This window comes from Osmerus eperlanus, chromosome 5, assembly GCF_963692335.1.
Source record: "Osmerus eperlanus chromosome 5, fOsmEpe2.1, whole genome shotgun sequence".
Taxonomy (NCBI): Eukaryota; Metazoa; Chordata; class Actinopteri; order Osmeriformes; family Osmeridae; genus Osmerus; species Osmerus eperlanus.
In genome coordinates, this window is record NC_085022.1 from 5,807,640 (window position 1) to 5,826,321 (window position 18,682).

Here is an 18,682-nt window from a genome sequence, read left to right on the forward strand (position 1 = left end):
AGGAACTGTTGACAACTTTCTGTTTCCGTTTGACGTTGGGAACGGCAATGCGTGAACACGCACAGCGGAAGTTTAGACGGTTTGCCACTAGCTTGGAGGCAAACGAAGCAAGCACTGACATAAAATTATAAAAAGAACATTTTTGCTGCCCTCTCAAATCCCAGTTCCCCCTTTCCCTGACACATGGCTTCCAATTCTAATATAGATATTGAGGGTGCCACCCAGCACCTTCGGGATATCTTAAAACTGGACCGACCCGGGAACAACGCCGGTAAGTTCACCGGGAATGAAAGGAGACAAGTGAGGTGCATTAGGCCGCATGAACAGACTAGCTAGCTAACAAGCTAGTCTGGGATACAGCGTTGCAGTGGCCGGCTACCTAAACTTCCCTCACATTTTCGGCCGGGTTATCAAGCAATGTGCATGCTCACGTTACACCCAGGAATTGGTCAATTAAAGATTCGTTTAGCTAGCTGCATTGTTTAAAATTGCTTGTTTTAGCGAGCAAGTCTCTGGCGTTATTAGCCTGGCTGGGTCGCTAGTAGCAGAAAACTGCGCAATGATTTTACAGGCTCAATTCGCTGGAATAAAAAGTCTGGAACGTTCCACGTTCGAATGTTGTAACATACTTAACAAGTTAACTTTCGTCTCAGCTCCGCTTGTGCGAATTTTCCCGACTACAAATACAGATATTAAAGATATTTGTGGCTGAGTAGAAAAAAAGTTAATTGTCGCCATTGTTCAGTTAAATCCAGCTAATACACTCGGCCTCTCCCCTGTTTAGTTAAATAACGACAATAGAAAATTGGTGAGCCAACCAGGTTAGCTACTTATTACTAGTAAGTGTAGGGTAGCTTGGTCGCTAATTGATTGTCAGCGCAAATTGTTTGCCTGGCTGGTTCACGTCAATGTAGCATGAGCAAATGCCACCTGAACAACATCAAGGAAACTTCGTCGTAGTGCTTATCCTTTTTGTTTCGTTTAGTCGGGGGACCAGTCTATCCAACGTTTTCTTTCCGTGTTCCGTGTAATTAAAGGCGCCGTTTCTACAAACTTTTCTCCTAACCGTCTTTTACCAACCAGATTCGTCATCCAGTGACAACCAAAGGAAAACATCGTTCAATGGTGAACTGAACGGTCTTCTGGGAGCCGATCTCCTTGGAGCGGGAGAGCGCTCAGCCATGGCGGAGAAGGCTGGGCCTGCAGAAATCGCCCAAGAAGCCCAGATAATGTGAGTGTCCGCCAGTATAACATCAGCCAAGTTTGTTGCCGCTTTGTTTTTTTTGTGTTTTTTTTCTTCATAAAACTATCTCGAACTAAGCGTGCACCCACGCTACCAGGATAAAAAGTGCTTGTTTAATTGAAGGTAGAGCGTAGTGGGACTAGACACCAGAACCCTGACGTCTGAAGCGGCCATTGTGTTGTCTGTTGTGCCCCCCAGCTGCTTGTCTGGAGATGATGGCTCCACCTGCATTGCCATCACGTCCAACAATGTGGAGATTGTGGCCAGTAGAGACTCCAGTATTGACAGCAAAGCCCGCGGCAGCAACAAGGTAACTCTTACCCCCCTCAACCACCCACCGATACACACACACACTTAAAAACACTTTCCACATAGTCAGACAGTGTGTGGTAAGCTGATGTTTCCTACTTTGTGTTTTAGTCTCTGATGGTCTTCTCCGTTCCCTCAGGTGAAGATCCAGCCTGTTGCCAAGTACGACTGGGAACACAAGTATTACTATGGCAACCTGATTGCCGTGTCCAATTCCTTCCTGGCGTACGCCATTAGAGGTGAGTGTACTGATTGATCATGTGGTTCCTCTATCAGACAGAGACATCTCATTGGCTGCTGTTGTATGTCGCCGCTGTGCGTTTGCGTGTCAGCCATGTTGGAACGTCGCAATCACTAGGAAGGGTGTATTGAGTGATGCAGGCTTCTCTATCAAATCTAACTGCATTTTATGGAATCTAGTTAGTCATAAATGCGAGAGATTTAACTTGAGTAACTTGGTTAATTATTGAAATCAAAATTAAGTTACTGGTTACCAATATCATATTCAATTTCTGACAATTACACCAAACCAAATTTCTTGAGTCTGTTCAGAGTAAAGTGAGTTACAGTAGATTTCCATACAGAAGCCTGCATCTCTTAGTACACACCTCATATTGTGTACTAGCAGATCTGGATTGCTCCAATATGGTGGACACAGCCACACGTCAAAATGCACCATCTATCCCTCTATATCCATGGTTTCCACTGTTTTATAAAGAATTTTTGAATCTAAGAAGGGATAATGCACATTAGTTAACATGAGCACTTGAGTCTGTCATGTCAATGTCTATGACGCAGTGCCCCAAGGCATCAGGCTCAGCCTCACGCTGCGTGAGTGGCATTAACAGGAGGATGATAGTACGATGTCTGGGACAACAACAACATCTAGGAGAGGGAAAAGGCAGAGGCGGTGCAGAGGCAGTGCAGAGAGGCTGAGGCAGTGCAGAGAGGCATAGCAGTGTTGTTGTTGGAGTCAGTACAGGCAATGATATCACCGGGCAGGAATGGCTTCTACAACAGCCAGTGATAGAACCACATACCAGAGCAGGGCAGGCTTTACTTGGTGTGTGTTGTTTTACGTGTGAGATCTCTGTATAAACACTTTATTTCCCCCCATGTCCTTACAAACAAGTAAACCATGTGCTCTAGAAGTGTGAAGAAAAAAGATACTAAAGGGCTTCAGGGTTTGGGTTAGCCCTTGACCCTTAACCCTATCTGCATATACAGTTAGGTCCATAAGTATTTGGACATTGACACAATTTTCATCATTTTGGCTCTGTATACCACCACAATGGATTTGAAATGAAACAATCAAGATGTGCTTTAAGTGCAGACTTTCAGCTTTAATGTCAGGGTATTTACATCCAAATCATGTGAACGGTGTAGGAATTACAATACATTTTATATGTGCCCCCCCCCCTTTTTAAGGGACCAAAAGTAATTGGACAATTGGCTGCTCAGCTGTTCCATGGCCAGGTGTATGTTATTCCCTCATAAAGGGAGTTCGTTATTTCATTGACAAGGAGCAGATAAAAGGTCTAGAGTTAATTTCAAGTATGGTATTTGTGTTTGGAATCTGTTGCTGTCAACTCTCAATATGAAGTCCAAAGAGCTGTCACCATCAGTGAAGCAAGCCATCGTTAGGCTGAAAAATCAAAACAAACCTATCAGAGAGATAGCAAAAACATTAGGTGTGGCCAAATCAACTGTTTGGTACATTCTTAAAAAGAAAGAACGCACTGGTGAGCTCAGCAACACCAAAAGACCCGGAAGACCACGGAAAACAACTGTGGTGGATGACAGAAGAATTCTTTCCCTGGTGAAGAAAAACCCCTTCACAACAGTTGGCCAGATCAAGAACACTCTCCAAGAGGTAGGCGTATCTGTGTCAAAGTCAACAATTAAGAGAAGACTTCACCAGAGTAAATACAGAGGGTTCACCACAAGATGTAAACCATTGGTGAGTCTCAAAAACTGGAAGACCAGATTAGAGTTTGCCAAAAAACATCTAAAAGAGCCTGTACAGTTCTGGAACAACATCCTATGGACAGATGAGACCAAGATCAACTTGTACCAGAATGATGGGAAGAGAAGAGTATGGAGAAGGGAAGGAACTGCTCATGATCCAAAGCATACCACCTCATCAGTGAAGCATGGTGGAGGTAGTGTTATGGCGTGGGCATGTATGGCTGCCAATGGAACTGGTTCCCTTGTATTTATCGATGATGTGACTGCTGACAAAAGCAGTAGGATGAATTCTGAAGTGTTTCTGGCAATATTATCTGCTCAGATTCAGCCAAATGCTTCAGAACTCATAGGACGGCGCTTCACAGTGCAGATGGACAATGACCCGAAGCATACTGCGAAAGCAACCAAAGAGTTTTTTAAGGCAAAGAAGTGGAATGTTCTGCAATGGCCAAGTCAATCACCTGACCTAAATCCAATTGAGCATGCATTTCACTTGCTAAAGACAAAACTGAAGGGAAAATGCCCCAAGAACAAGCAGGAACTGAAGACAGTTGCAGTAGAGGCCTGGCAGAGCATCACCAGGGACGAAACCCAGCGTCTGGTGATGTCTATGGGTTCCAGACTTCAGGCTGTCATTGACTGCAAAGGATTTGCAACCAAGTATTAAAAGTGACAATTAGATTTATGATTATGTTATTATGTTAATTTGTGTTATAATTGGATTATGTTAATTTGTCCAATTATTTTTGGTCCCTTAAAAAGGGGGGGGCCACATATAAAATGTGTTGTAATTCCTACACCGTTCACCTGATTTGGATGTAAATACCCTGAAATTAAAGCTGAAAGTCTGCACTTAAAGCACATCTTGATTGTTTCATTTCAAATCCATTGTGGTGGTATACAGAGCCAAAATGATGAAAAATGTGTCAATGTCCAAATACTTATGGACCTAACTGTATATACACTAAGGCCCAATTTCCCAGACATGGATTAAGCCTAGTCATAAAGAGAAATTCCACAAAGATCTCCATTGACAAAGTTCTTTGTCTAAGACTAGGTTAAATCCATGCCTGTAAAATTGGACCTTGCTTTGTAATATAAAGATGAATATAGTGTAAATACACCTGACCCTGTCCTTGCCGAGTGTTGAATCTGCGTGTCCTCTGTGTCAGGAGCCAACAACCAGGCCATGATCCGGGTGTTGAGCCTGGGCTCTGCTGAGCGCTCCCTGCTGAAGGGCTTCACCGGGGCGGTCACTGACCTGGCCTTTGCTCACCTGGACTCAGCCCTGCTGGGCTGTGTGGACGAGGCTGGCAACCTGTTCGTCTGGCAGCTCACCTGCCACAACAACAAAATACTGTATCCTCTCTGTGTGTGTGTCTATTGGTGTGTGTCTGCCTGTCTGTCTGTGTGTATGCTTGTCTGTGTTTATGTGTGTGTGTGTCCCTGGGATGTTTCCTATGCTGTTAGGCCCTTAACTGTGCCTCCCCAGAGACCAGGTAGTGGTCTACATCCGCCGGCCAGAGGACACGCCCTTGAACTCCACCAGGCGTCTGATCTGGTGCCCCTACATCCAGGAAGAGCAGGATGACAGCCCCGAGGATAGCAGCCAGACCCTGGCACTGCTGCACCAGGACAGGGTACACACACACACACACACCTGCACCATTACATGGTAGGACACACCTTTTACCTCTATCATCTCTCCTTGTGTTACTTTCTCTAATCACCTGTCGTTCTCTCTCCCTCCCTCTCTCACTCACTCTCTTGTGCTCTTTCTCCCCCTCTCTTTCTCCCTCGCTCTCTCCCTTTTCCTTTATCTTTCTCCTCTCTCTCCCTCCCTCCCTCCGCAGGCGGAGGTGTGGGATCTGGATGTGCTCCGCAGTAATACCAGCAGCTGGCCCGTGGATGCTGCTGACCTGAAGGATGGCCTCATCACCATCAAAGGACACACGGACGTAAGGGCCGCCGTGGGGTCTCTCACGTTTTTCTAAACCCCGTCGAGATGCTGCCGGATGTTGATTGGCTCGTGTGTGTGTTTCTCTCTCAGCGAATCAGCGAAGGAGCCCTGTCTCCGGACGGGACGGTCCTGGCCACTGCCAGCCACGACGGATACGTCAAGTTCTGGCAGATCTACATCGAGGGACAGGATCAGCCCAGGTCAATGTAACAAGACTTTTAATCTCCCTCCTTCTCCTCTGTCTCTCAAAGAATCCTCCTCCGTCCCTGTAGAGTGTGTGTTTATCGGCCTGTTCCTGCTCCTCCAGGTGTCTGCATGAGTGGCAGCCCCACGGAGGGAACCCCCTCTCCTGCCTGCTCTTCTGCGACAACCACAAGAAGCAGGACCCAGAGTACGTCCTCCCAGAGCAGCGCTGCTGCTGTCCCTCACGAGGCTTCGCTGTGGTGTCAGGCAGGACTGCTGTCCCTCACGAGGCTTCGCTGTGGTGTCAGGCAGGACTGCTGTCCCTCACGAGGCTTCGCTGTGGTGTCAGGCAGGACTGCTGTCATTCTCCCCTCTTCTTCTGTCCTGCAGTGTGCCGTTCTGGCGCTTCCTGATCACGGGAGCAGAGCAGAACCAGGAGCTGAAGATGTGGTGCACCGTGTCCTGGACCTGTCTGCAGACCATCAGGTCTCTGTTCTAGAACTCTCCTGTAGAACCCTTTTTATTGTTGGTTTTTGACAGCCCCTTTTGAAGTTTGAACTCTTCTGTGTTCCAGGTTCTCCCCTGACCCGTTCAACTCCTCGGTGCGGCCCAGCCTGAAGGCTAGTCTGGACCTGTCGGCAGAGTGCCTCATCCTGACTGACGTTCAGAGGAAGGTGAGGCCTGCCGTCTACTAAAAACCTCTCGCCCCAACCTGATGGAACCTTCTCTGTCTGGCTGGACTTGTTTACAAGTCTTGGATCTCGTGGTGTGGTTTAAACTTGATTGACGGATTACATTTAGTCATTTAGCAGACGCTCTTATCCAGAGCGACTTACAGTAAGTACGGGGACATTCCCCGAGGCAAGTAGGGTGAAGTGCCTTGCCCAAGGACACAACGTCAGTTGGCATGACCGGGAATCGAACTGGCAACCTTCGGATTACTAGCCCGATTCCCTCACCGCTCAGCCACCTGACTCCCATTTAGTCATTTAGCAGACGCTCTTATCCAGAGCGACTTACAGTAAGTACAGGGACATTCCCCCCGAGGCAAGTAGGGTGAAGTGCCTTGCCCAAGGACACAACGTCATTTTGCACAGCCGGGAATCGAACCAGTGACCTTCTGATTACTAGCCCGATTCTCTAACCGCTCAGCCACCTGACTCCAGGATTAAGCAGTTTAGCTTTAAAGAGAGATTTGAGGGTATTTTCCATGCTTTGTTAGACAGATTATAAGTGAAGTGTGACAGGAAAGGCAGGCAGGTAGAGACAGGGGAAGACGTGCAGCAAAGAACCAAGACCGGATTCGATTCCCAGCTCGCTGCGATTAGGCCTTGGTCTGCATGGAGCTACCGGGGCTCCTTGATTGAGCAGTGTTGTACAGCCAGTGTTGTGCTTTGTGTGATGGAGTTAACCCAGGTGCTGTAACTGTGTTAACCCTGTGTGCTGGTCCCAGGTGCTGTAACTGTGTTAACCCTGTGTGCTGGTCCCAGGTGCTGTAACTGTGTTAACCCTGTGTGCTGGTCCCAGGTGCTGTAACTGTGTAACCCTGTGTGCTGGTCCCAGGTGCTGTAACTGTGTAACCCTGTGTGCTGGTCCCAGGTGCTGTAACTGTGTAACCCTGTGTGCTGGTCCCAGGTGCTGTAACTGTGTAACCCTGTGTGCTGGTCCCAGGTGCTGTAACTGTGTTAACCCTGTGTGCTGGTCCCAGGTGCTGTAACTGTGTTAACCCTGTGTGCTGGTCCCAGGTGCTGTAACTGTGTTAACCCTGTGTGCTGGTCCCAGGTGCTGTAACTGTGTTAACCCTGTGTGCTGGTCCCAGGTGCTGTAACTGTGTTAACCCTGTGTGCTGGTCCCAGGTGCTGTAACTGTGTTAACCCTGTGTGCTGGTCCCAGGTGCTGTAACTGTGTAACCCTGTGTGCTGGTCCCAGGTGCTGTAACTATGTTAACCCTGTGTGCTGGTCCCAGGTGCTGTAACTGTGTTAACCCTGTGTGCTGGTCTCAGGTGCTGTAACTGTGTTAACCCTGTGTGCTGGTCCCAGGTGCTGTAACTATGTTAACCCTGTGTGCTGGTCCCAGGTGCTGTAACTGTGTAACCCTGTGTGCTGGTCCCAGGTGCTGTAACTATGTTAACCCTGTGTGCTGGTCCCAGGTGCTGTAACTGTGTAACCCTGTGTGCTGGTCCCAGGTGCTGTAACTGTGTAACCCTGTGTGCTGGTCCCAGGTGCTGTAACTATGTTAACCCTGTGTGCTGGTCCCAGGTGCTGTAACTGTGTTAACCCTGTGTGCTGGTCCCAGGTGCTGTAACTGTGTTAACCCTGTGTGCTGGTCCCAGGTGCTGTAACTGTGTTAACCCTGTGTGCTGGTCCCAGGTGCTGTAACTGTGTAACCCTGTGTGCTGGTCCCAGGTGCTGTAACTATGTTAACCCTGTGTGCTGGTCCCAGGTGCTGTAACTATGTTAACCCTGTGTGCTGGTCCCAGGTGCTGTAACTGTGTAACCCTGTGTGCTGGTCCCAGGTGCTGTAACTGTGTTAACCCTGTGTGCTGGTCCCAGGTGCTGTAACTGTGTTAACCCTGTGTGCTGGTCTCAGGTGCTGTAACTGTGTTAACCCTGTGTGCTGGTCCCAGGTGCTGTAACTGTGTAACCCTGTGTGCTGGTCCCAGGTGCTGTAACTGTGTAACCCTGTGTGCTGGTCCCAGGTGTTGTAACTGTGTAACCCTGTGTGCTGGTCCCAGGTGCTGTAACTATGTTAACCCTGTGTGCTGGTCCCAGGTGCTGTAACTGTGTAACCCTGTGTGCTGGTCCCAGGTGCTGTAACTGTGTTAACCCTGTGTGCTGGTCCCAGGTGCTGTAACTGTGTTAACCCTGTGTGCTGGTCTCAGGTGCTGTAACTGTGTTAACCCTGTGTGCTGGTCCCAGGTGCTGTAACTGTGTTAACCCTGTGTGCTGGTCCCAGGTGCTGTAACTGTGTTAACCCTGTGTGCTGGTCCCAGGTGCTGTAACTATGTTAACCCTGTGTGCTGGTCCCAGGTGCTGTAACTATGTTAACCCTGTGTGCTGGTCCCAGGTGCTGTAACTATGTTAACCCTGTGTGCTGGTCCCAGGTGCTGTAACTATGTTAACCCTGTGTGCTGGTCCCAGGTGCTGTAACTATGTTAACCCTGTGTGCTGGTCCCAGGTGCTGTAACTATGTTAACCCTGTGTGCTGGTCCCAGGTGCTGTAACTGTGTTAACCCTGTGTGCTGGTCCCAGGTGCTGTAACTATGTTAACCCTGTGTGCTGGTCCCAGGTGCTGTAACTGTGTTAACCCTGTGTGCTGGTCCCAGGTGCTGTAACTATGTTAACCCTGTGTGCTGGTCCCAGGTGCTGTAACTGTGTAACCCTGTGTGCTGGTCCCAGGTGCTGTAACTATGTTAACCCTGTGTGCTGGTCCCAGGTGCTGTAACTGTGTTAACCCTGTGTGCTGGTCCCAGGTGCTGTAACTGTGTTAACCCTGTGTGCTGGTCCCAGGTGCTGTAACTATGTTAACCCTGTGTGCTGGTCCCAGGTGCTGTACGTGATGGAGCTGCTCCAGGACCAGGAGCGAGGCAGAGCCAGCTTCACGGCCGTGTCGGAGTTCCTGCTCACCCACCCTGTCCTGAGCTTCGGGGTCCAGGAAGTGTCTCACTCCCGCCTGCGGCACACCGAGGTGCTGCCCCCCGTGGAGGAGAGCGAGAGCATGACCACAGGTACCCCACCCTACCCTCCGTACTGTTCACCACCATCCCCAAACTCCTTCCTAACCCTCCAAACTCCTTCCTAACCCCCCCCCCCCCCACCACCTCCAAACTCTTTCCTAACCCCTAATCATTTTTACAATTTAAAGTTGAGCTGACCGATATGCATGTTGTGATCATGTAAAGTACAATACAATGTCCTCAATGACGATTCATGTCCTTTACCGTGTGTGTGTGTTCTGCTCCAGAGGGCACCCAGGGACCCCTGGAGTCTAAATCAGGAATCCAGATCAAGCTCTACTGTGTCCACACCAAGTGAGTTTCCGCAGCTAGCAACAAGGACTTCCTGGATGCTAACGGTTATAAGGGCGCATTCTTTGTAGTCTTGAAATGTTATACACATTATATACTATACATAACTACATCTATAATGTTATATATACACATCCTATATGGGTGTGTTTTCCCTGTGTTGTGGTAGTGCTGGGGGGTAGTGAGGTGTTGGTGTCTGTGGGACAGGTCTGATGTTGTGGTGTCTTCAGGTCTCTGCAGGATGTTCAGATCTGGTTCCAGCCCAACCTGGGCTCTGGCTCCACACACTTCCTGCCTCACTCAGACTCCCAGGACGCGTTTGGTGAGTGTCTGTCTCTGTCCTGTGTGTTTGGTTCATGTGTGTGTGAGGTAACCTTGTGTGTGTTGGAATTTTTTATTTATTTCTCTCTTAAGTTCCATCATATGTTGTGTGTGTGTGTGTTAACCCTCCTGTGTGTGTCCCAGGTTTCTCCGACCCCCTGACAGACCTGAGTGTGGAGGCCATGAGCTCCGACAGAGACTCGGGAGGTTCCCATAGCGACCTGCGGAAGATCTCCTCACTTCCTGCTCCTGTGGACTTCCTGTCGCCAGGAGGCGGGGCCAGTGGAGCAATGCCCAAACTGATGACCCCCGACGCCTTCATGACCCCCAGCGCCTCGGTACACCCTCCCACCTGTCTCTCGTTCATCCTCACCCCACCCGGTCTCTCACCCGTTTGTCAAGTCACACCGAAAGAGATTTGTTTGTCAAATTCACATTATAACACAGGTCATTCTGCGCAATGCCACTCTTAAGACAAGGCAAGCCAACAGCCACGTAGCAGTTATAAAGTTACAAAATGTGATGTGGTTGGTTGATTGGTTGCTTTGTTTGTCTCCAGGTGCCAGCGTCGCCAGGCAGCAGTGCCAGCAGTCTGACTATCGTCACGGGGATGAGCAGCAACTCTGACACCCCTGCCAGGTAGGACACACACACACACCTCCAGCCCCTTACAGGACTCAGGCCTGTCTGCAGGGAAGGTGCTTGGCGCTTTAGAAGGACACTTTTTTACTGGATGTTTCTATTTACCTTTTGAATGTGGATTTTGTTGTTTTCGGCTGCATCCTGATTCTTGAATCTTTGCTGTGATGACTCATCTACTGTGACTGTTTCTGCTGACGTGGATAACTAGTGTTGGTGTGTGTGCAGGGTTGTGGAGGACCTGACCCAGAGTCCTGGCAGTAACAAGGTGTGTGTGGAGAGCAGCAGCAGTAGCAGCAGTCTGACCCTCAGTGCTTCAACTAGCAGCCCCAGAGCCAACTGCTCCCTGCTGCTGTCTGGCCTGGACAACCTGCACGTATGTACATGTGTACGCACCACACACACACACACGCCACCAGGTTTCAGTCTAACTCGTCTCCCCTCTTGTCCCCCCCCAGTCTGTGACCCCCCCCATCGCCTCTCTGTCCCTGGACCCCCCCCAGGGCATGGCCTCCCCCCCCCTCCCCCCGCAGGCCTCCCCCACCCGTGCCCGCTCCCCCGACGTCATCTCCTCTGCCTCCACCGCCCTGTCCCAGGACATCCCCGAGATCGCGTCCCAGACGCTGCAGCGCTCCCTGGCTGCGGGCACGCCCGAGGCCCTGCCCAGCCTCCACAGCATGGCCGATAGCATGGCCTCGGCAGCCTCCGCCCTGCACCTGCTGTCCTCTTCCCCGCGGGGCCGCGCCCCTTCCGACCATGCCCTGCTGCCCCCGGAGCTGGGCGGGGCCGGGGAGGTGGAGCCAAGGCTGAGCCACACCCCTTCCCTGCTGGAGAACGCCCTGTCGCAGGAGGGCGGAGCGGCCGGGGGTGGGGCCGGGGTGGGGGATGGGAATGGAAGCCACGCCCCCTGGCCGGCCGCCCCCGACATCACCAGGGAGACGCGGAACAGTCTGAGAGACAACGGCTTGGGAGACTGGTGAGTCTCTACGTTTCTTTCTCTTTTTTCTCTCTCTGTCTCTCTCTCCTTTTGAAAGACTCACACATGCACCTCCTTAAAAGTTTGAACACGCTTGTTCACAGCCTTAGAGAGATGCAGAGACGTACACTTACCTACAGCAGGACGTCTCACACACACACACACACACGGTGTCCATGCTGACTGTGTGTGTTCCTGTAGCTCCAGGGAAGATCTGAAGGACAGGCACGTGTCATCTCCGTACCACCGGCGCTCCTACCAGCTCACACAGAACGACAGCCAGGACGCCAGCGCAGAGCAGAGGTACCACACACACACACACGCGCGCTCACACATACTCTCTTACACACACACACACATACTCTCTTACACACACACACACACATACTCTCTTACAACCACACACTCACACATACTCTCTTACACACACACACACACACTCTCTTACAACCACACACACACATACTCTCTTACAACCACACACACACATACTCTCTTACAACCACACACACACATACTCTCTTACAACCACACACACACACTCACACATACTCTCTTACACACACACACACATACTCTCTTACAACCACACACACACACATGCATACTCTTACAACCACACAGAAACACACTCTTACCAGTTGTCTCACACACACACAACCACATTGTCATACGTATCACACACTCAGAGACGCGCACTCAAATACAAACAGTCCACCATTCGATTCAAGACACAAACACTGATCTGTGTGTGTCCCAGTGACCATGACGACGAGGTGGCCAGCCTGGCGTCGTCCTCGGGGAACTGTGGCGCTCGCTCATCTCACAGACTTCCTGTGAAGGACTGGAAGACTTCCCCTCGCAGCTCACCCAAGCTGAAGAGGAAGAACAAGAAGGACGAGGGGTGGGTGGAGGGTCGGGGGAGGAGCTCTGGGGGGGGTCATGTGGGTGGGGTTGAGGGTCAGGGAAACAGGAAGTGGTCTCGTCGTTGGTCGTGTGGTGACTGTTGTCTTCTGTCTTCAGGGAGGTGTGCCAGTCCAGACAAATGGACCACCATCAGGTAGGGATGTGTGTGTGCATCTACCCCACAGCCCTCATGGAGATAGCTATGCTCATCTGGTACTAACGTGTGTCTCCCTCCCCCCTCCTCCCTCAGGTGCTGGGTGCGGAGCTGCAGGAGGAGCTGCTGTTGCTGCTGCGCGGCCAGCAGAGGGAGCTAGCTGAGCTGCGCCTGGAGCTGCAGAGGCTGTCGGGTCACATGGAGAACAGCGTCGCCTCCCACGTGGACCACGCCCTGGCCAGCCAGCAGGAGCACCAGCGTATCCTCACCTGCTAGCCGTGCTAACAGCTAACACACTCGCACTCCATCTACTACTCATCTAGCACACCTGTTTCTCATGATTAGCTGGTTGATCAGGTGACTAGTGGTTGATCAGTTGAAATAAGTGTGGTTGGAGTAAAAACTGGTGGCTCTGCAGGAACAGGGTTGACGAGCTGACACACCTGCCCCTAGCTATACCCTGACCCAACCGCTCTCTGTGTGACCCTTAACCTTTGACCCCAGAGCGAAGGCTGGAGCGTGTGGTGTTAGAGAACCAGAGCCGTAACCAGCAGCTTGAGGAGCAGCTGTCTCAGCAGCTAGCCCTCTCCCTGTCCTCCTCCTTCTCCTCCCTCTCCTCCTCCCTCTCCTCCCGCCTGGACAAGACCATCCGTGACGAGATGAGGAAGACCGTCCCTCAGAGTACGACTGCTTCCTGTCTGGCTCGCCTTTAGCATGTTAGCGTGCATGCTGTCTAATGTATCAGATGTGGTGATTTACTCTCTTTTTATGATCTTTCCCTTCTCTACCAACCCTCACTTCTTCTTTTCGTCAACCCCTTTCTCCCTTATCTCCCTCCCCCTTTCCTCCTCTCCTCCCCTCCACCTCTGCTCTGCTCCTGCAGCCATCTCTAAGAGTCTGGAGCCGGTGACCGGGCAGCTCAGTAGCACCATAGCTGCCAAGCTGACCGCTGTGGAGGGAGCACTCAAGGACAACGTTAGCAAGGTGGTCAAGTCTAAGGTGGGCCGGCCGAATGATGGCATATAAACACACACACACACACACACGTATATACGCACACACATTCACACCTAAGAATGTATAAACACACAGGGCTTTGAATACTTACCTGATCATGTAACGTATGTAACAGACAGTCACGTGAAGTATCCTCCTCCTTTCCAGAACACAACAGATGCGATTGGTCGGGCAGCAGCAGAAGCCATGCAGGGCCCCATCCAGGCGGCCTATAAGGATGCTTTCCAGAGCATTGTACTTCCTGTGTTTGAGAAGGGCTGCCAGTCCATGTTCCAGCAGATCAACGACAGCTTCAAACAGGGAACGCATGAATGTAAGATGCCTGAACAGGGGATGTTTGGCATCCAGGAAGGGTGTGTTTGTCCTACTGACACAGGTGTGTGTCTTACTGACCCCTGTGTGTGTGGGTGTGCACGCGTGCTGTTCTACAGACATCCAGCAGCTGGAGAACCACGTTAAAAACAAGAAGTTGCGGGAGCAGGATGCACGGGACCCTCTGATTGGTCAGCTGCAGCAGATGCTCGATGCCTTCCAGAAGTCTACAGACCAGCTGGCCAATACAGTGACGGCTAACGTGCGCTCTGAAGTCCAGCATCAGCTGCACATGAGCGTGGGAAGGTACGGCCTGTGTGTGTGTGTGTGTGTGTGTGTGTTATGTGGGGGGGTCAATCACAACGATCAGGGGTTCCTAGAAGAGAATCCCTGAGTGCAGCGTGTGTGTGTGTGTGTGTGTGTGTCTAGGGGTGGTGCAGAAACTAAGTCTAATCCAGAGCTTAATATCCAACATGAATTCTATGGAACCCTTCAGTTAATATCGGATGCCCTAAACAGATAGATCTGTTTAGAGTAGGGATTCAGAGAGGAAAAACAAAGGCTTCTGTCTAAAAGCAAATGACTAATGTCCTTCTGATTTCGCTGCTCATTAAAGATGTAATCTGCGGTTAGTGAAACCACCAGCCCATCGCTTTCCCTCAGGCTGTCTACAGTGAGCTTGTTACCCCAACAATAACACCAGTCAGTCATGTGGAGCGCAGTCCACACAGAGCGCTTTCTACTGTCCTGCATTACCTGGAGTGAAACATCTCTGCTTTGTCCTGTTCAGTTGAGTTTTGTTGTTTGTGTTCGTGAGGTTAGTTCATCGGATCCTTCTTTTCTTTCCTCCTCCATCTCGTTCTCCTGCTTCTCCTCCCCAGCTTGCAGGAGTCCATCCTGACCCAGGTGCAGCGCATCGTGAAGGGGGAGGTGGGCCAGGCCATGAAGGAGCAGCAGGCCGTGGTCACCTCGTCCATCATGCAGGCCATGAGGTCTGCTGCAGGGACACCAGTTCCCTCTGCTCACCTGGACTTCCAGACCCAGCAGGCTGCTGTCCTCCAGCTGCTGCAGCAGGGCCAGCTCAACCAGGCCTTCCAGCAGGTACACACACACACACACCTTAATACCTCACACACACACACCTTAATATAACACCCACCTTAATGCCTCACACACCTTAATACCTCACACACACACACCTTAATACCACACACACCTTAATACCTCTCACACACCTTAATACCTCACACACGCACACCCTTGCCTCCACTTCTCATACATAAACACCCTCTCCTCAATACCTCTCACAGACGCGTGCGCGCGCATACACACACACACACACTGTCCTCAATAACACCTACACACACCCTCATCTCTTTCTCTCTCACACACACACACACTGACTGATTCATGTGCGGTGACCCCCCCCCCCCCCCAGGCCCTGTCAGCCACAGACCTGAACCTGGTCCTGTACGTGTGTGAGACCATCGACAGCCAGCAGGTGTTCGGCCAGGAACCTTGTCCCCTCATCCAGCCGGTCCTGCTGTCCCTGATACAGCAGCTGTCCTCCAACCTGGCAACCCGCACAGAGCTCAAGATCAGGTACACACCTGCACACACACACACCCTGGAATACACACATACGTAGGTACACATACACTTACTTCTTGTCCGTCATTGTGATTGAAAGGATCTATCTTTTTTTTTTTCTTTTTGTAAGACATTTAATAGCATTTAATTTTCATTGATGTATTACTCATGAATATACAGAACAAGCTTGTAGATGCATTTATTAGAACATGGAGAGAACAGAGACCCCAGCCATATTGCCACTTAAGTCAGCACCACAAAGATTTATATTTCCCACAGTGACAGCAGAGGCCACTAAAAACACTGCAGCCAACGTGCCTAAACAGGCAATTATGACCAATGCAATTAAACAAAGTAAAAAAAAAATTTGAATTAAAATATGAACACATTAAAAGAAATGAACAGAATTGAACGTTCCTGCTGGTCTACATAGACTCAAACTTGGTGTTAAACTCAGAACAGCAAAATGTCATAGCAGCTATGTAGGAATATAGCCTCCCAGCATGATGGCTCAGCTAAAGACAGCTAGACACTGAGTGTGAATGACTTTGATACTATAAATCACCCTCTGTGTCTTAATCTGTCAAGATCGGCCAGCCTTCAGATTTTAATGAAGGAAAAATCTTTGATTAACACGACCTCTGGTAGCCCGCCCATCTCTGGCCCTCCTGGTCGCAGACGTCACCACAGCCTCCATCACCACAGCCTCCATCATCACCGACCTGTGTGGTTTCATTGTCCCCAGCGTCACACTAAACTGTGTTGGGCAGTTTGTCAAGCAGCTGTGATGCGCTGGCTGTCCACAGTTGTTAGGGGTTAGGGGAGGGAAGCAAGAGATGTGAATAGCGTGAGAATGTCCTTGTCTGTTTTTTCTTTCGGCGCTCCAGCCCAGCTACCTCTCTCTCTGCTGCTGCTGACCGCCGAACAGCTGCCGCTCCGGCCCATCTTCTGGGATCTGGGGCCGACGCCTGCAGCAGAGACTACACAGCTAGCAGGGGAGAGGTTGGGGGGGGCGTTGGCGGTTTAGTAAAAGACCCAGGACTGCATTTTGAACGAGTCTCACAAAGTATCTCTTTGCAGGGGTGCTTATGATGTGGCAGAAGGATCCGCACTCATATTGATTTAGCAGCTACTCTGTTTGGGCCAAACCCCCCCTCTCTGTCTGGAAAGGGCATAGCTGCTTTGTGGCGGGGGAGACCTGATAGGGCTGAGGGGGAGGATAGGGGAGAACTGGAGAGGATGGGGGCTGAAATAGAAGTAAAAAGAGAAAGAGTGGGTAAAGAGGGCAGGATGGATGGATATGATAGGGGGATGTTAAGAGAGGAGATCCATGCGATAGGACGGCTATTAGTGATTGTCCGCTGGCCAGGTGAGCTGAGGAGATGATTGGCTGTTGTCCAGTTCAGCTGAAGAGCTTGTTTTTTGGCCCCAGAGGAAGAGAACTGGACAGAGCATGCTGGGCTCCACTGCGCTGGTCGCCAGGGCGATACCTGGGTTGGGAGTGTGTGCGTGACGCTGGATGTTAGAGGTGCCCTAGAAACACGTCCCCAGATGTCGAACAAATGCGCAAGAGGACTTTCGAGACCTCTAGGCTCCATCTGGGCAGGGTGATTGGAGTACTTGTAAATGGGGGTTCTCCATCTGTTCATGTGTTTAACCGTCTGTCCGTCTCCATCTCCTAGCTACCTGGAGGATGCGGTGATGAACCTGGACCACGGAGACCCCGTCACCAGGGACCACATGAGCACCGTCCTCTCCCAGGTCCGCCAGAAGCTGTTCCAGTTCCTGCAGCAGGACCCCCACAGCGCCCTGGGCAAGCGTGCCCGGCGCCTCATGATGATGCTTCAGGGCCTCGTCAACCACTAAGCTTCTTCCTCTCTGACTTTGGGCGTGGGATGATGATGTCGTCGGCGTCACTCCTCTCTCTCTCTCTCGCCCAGCTCCACCCAGCGGGACCCTGCATTTACAACCGTCTGAGTTTTTTGGGGGACGTGGACGGCAGTTTTGACCCTTCATGGACAACGTAGCCTGAAGGGCGTTTTGTTTTGCGTTGGGGAGCATCTGGTTCAGCCTGGACTTTTTTTTTTTTTCGTAGTCTCTTGCCGTTTTGTTCTGGTCGCCAAGGAGGTCTCCGACTGGATATCGAGCTTCGTCATGGCAACCGTGGGGCTATTAGAAAGCGCCAGAAAACAAGATGGCTGTCTGTGATTCAGCTAGCTCGCCCCTTCAGGAACGTCTCCTTCTTACACACACACTCATATATATATATATATATATATATATATGCATATATATAGCTTTTGTTTCTACGATCTTGTATTCTTGTTTGAAAACTTTTTTGATGAAGTAGTAGAAAAGCTTCTAATAAACAAACTGATTCCTGTTACTGATGATGATGATGATCAGGTCACCTTAGTCCCCATGCAGATCCTCTCCCGGTTGTTAGGGGGCGGTAAAGGGCAGTTAACCTGATAAGTTCCTTCAGTTATTTTCCCCTGGCAGCTTTCCTTGCATCTGTCCAGGTATTGACACCACAGCACAGGAATACTTCAGTTCATACATGTGCATCTGTGTTGGGAGTCTGATTGGCATGCTGTTAGTCTCTGTACAGACTCCAGCCTTCACCGCCGGATCTCCTGAGGAATGTTCTCATCCCAGGGCCCAGCTACAGGCCAGAGGAACATAGGTGGGGCTGGTTGGCAGGAAGGTTAGTTCATGGTTCAATTGATGAGGCTTGTAGGTCCCATCTAGCCCAGAGGTTGGAGTCAGTGCCTTATTGTTCTTCTGAAAGGTTGTTGGTTGGTTTGTCGTCTTCCAGGTTGTCTGGTGGAGGAGTAGCACCGTCAGATGTTGGTTAGGAACAGAGGTTCTGTCTGTGCCAGAATAAGCGACTCGTCTTCATGTTCTTTTTATTTCGTGGTTGGCAGCGTGTGTTTGACTAAGTGAAGAAGGTCTTAGATGGCACATGGAGTTGGTTAAAGTGGCTTCAGGTTTGCAACCATGACTGGATCGGAGTAGACGGATCGGAGGAGCTGGTCTGAAATGCACTCCCATGCTTAGCTGCAGGCCACATGGA

At 50.6% G+C, this 18,682-nt stretch overlaps 1 protein-coding gene across 2 annotated transcripts; it reads left to right on the plus strand.

Annotated features, from left to right (window-relative positions):
* Positions 1-47: 47 nt before the first annotated feature.
* edc4 (enhancer of mRNA decapping 4) lies at positions 48-17,847 on the plus strand. Of its 2 annotated transcripts, none has more exons than XM_062461392.1 (29): positions 48-271; positions 1,084-1,231; positions 1,442-1,553; positions 1,692-1,791; positions 4,693-4,879; positions 5,013-5,160; positions 5,374-5,478; positions 5,571-5,686; positions 5,788-5,871; positions 6,054-6,149; positions 6,238-6,337; positions 9,211-9,391; positions 9,628-9,694; positions 9,922-10,013; positions 10,157-10,350; positions 10,572-10,651; positions 10,880-11,027; positions 11,110-11,627; positions 11,829-11,930; positions 12,388-12,531; positions 12,651-12,687; positions 12,784-12,946; positions 13,192-13,368; positions 13,571-13,686; positions 13,852-14,017; positions 14,136-14,322; positions 14,898-15,117; positions 15,455-15,618; positions 17,289-17,847. In XM_062461392.1, the coding sequence occupies exons 1-29, from the start codon at positions 184-186 to the stop codon at positions 17,470-17,472; spliced, it is 4,224 nt and encodes a 1,407-aa protein (XP_062317376.1). In that variant the 5' UTR covers positions 48-183; the 3' UTR covers positions 17,473-17,847. The 2 variants fall into 2 exon arrangements, with proteins under 2 accessions (XP_062317376.1, XP_062317377.1); XM_062461393.1 differs by having other exon boundaries at positions 5,571-5,680.
* The last annotated feature ends 835 nt before the right edge of the window (positions 17,848-18,682 follow it).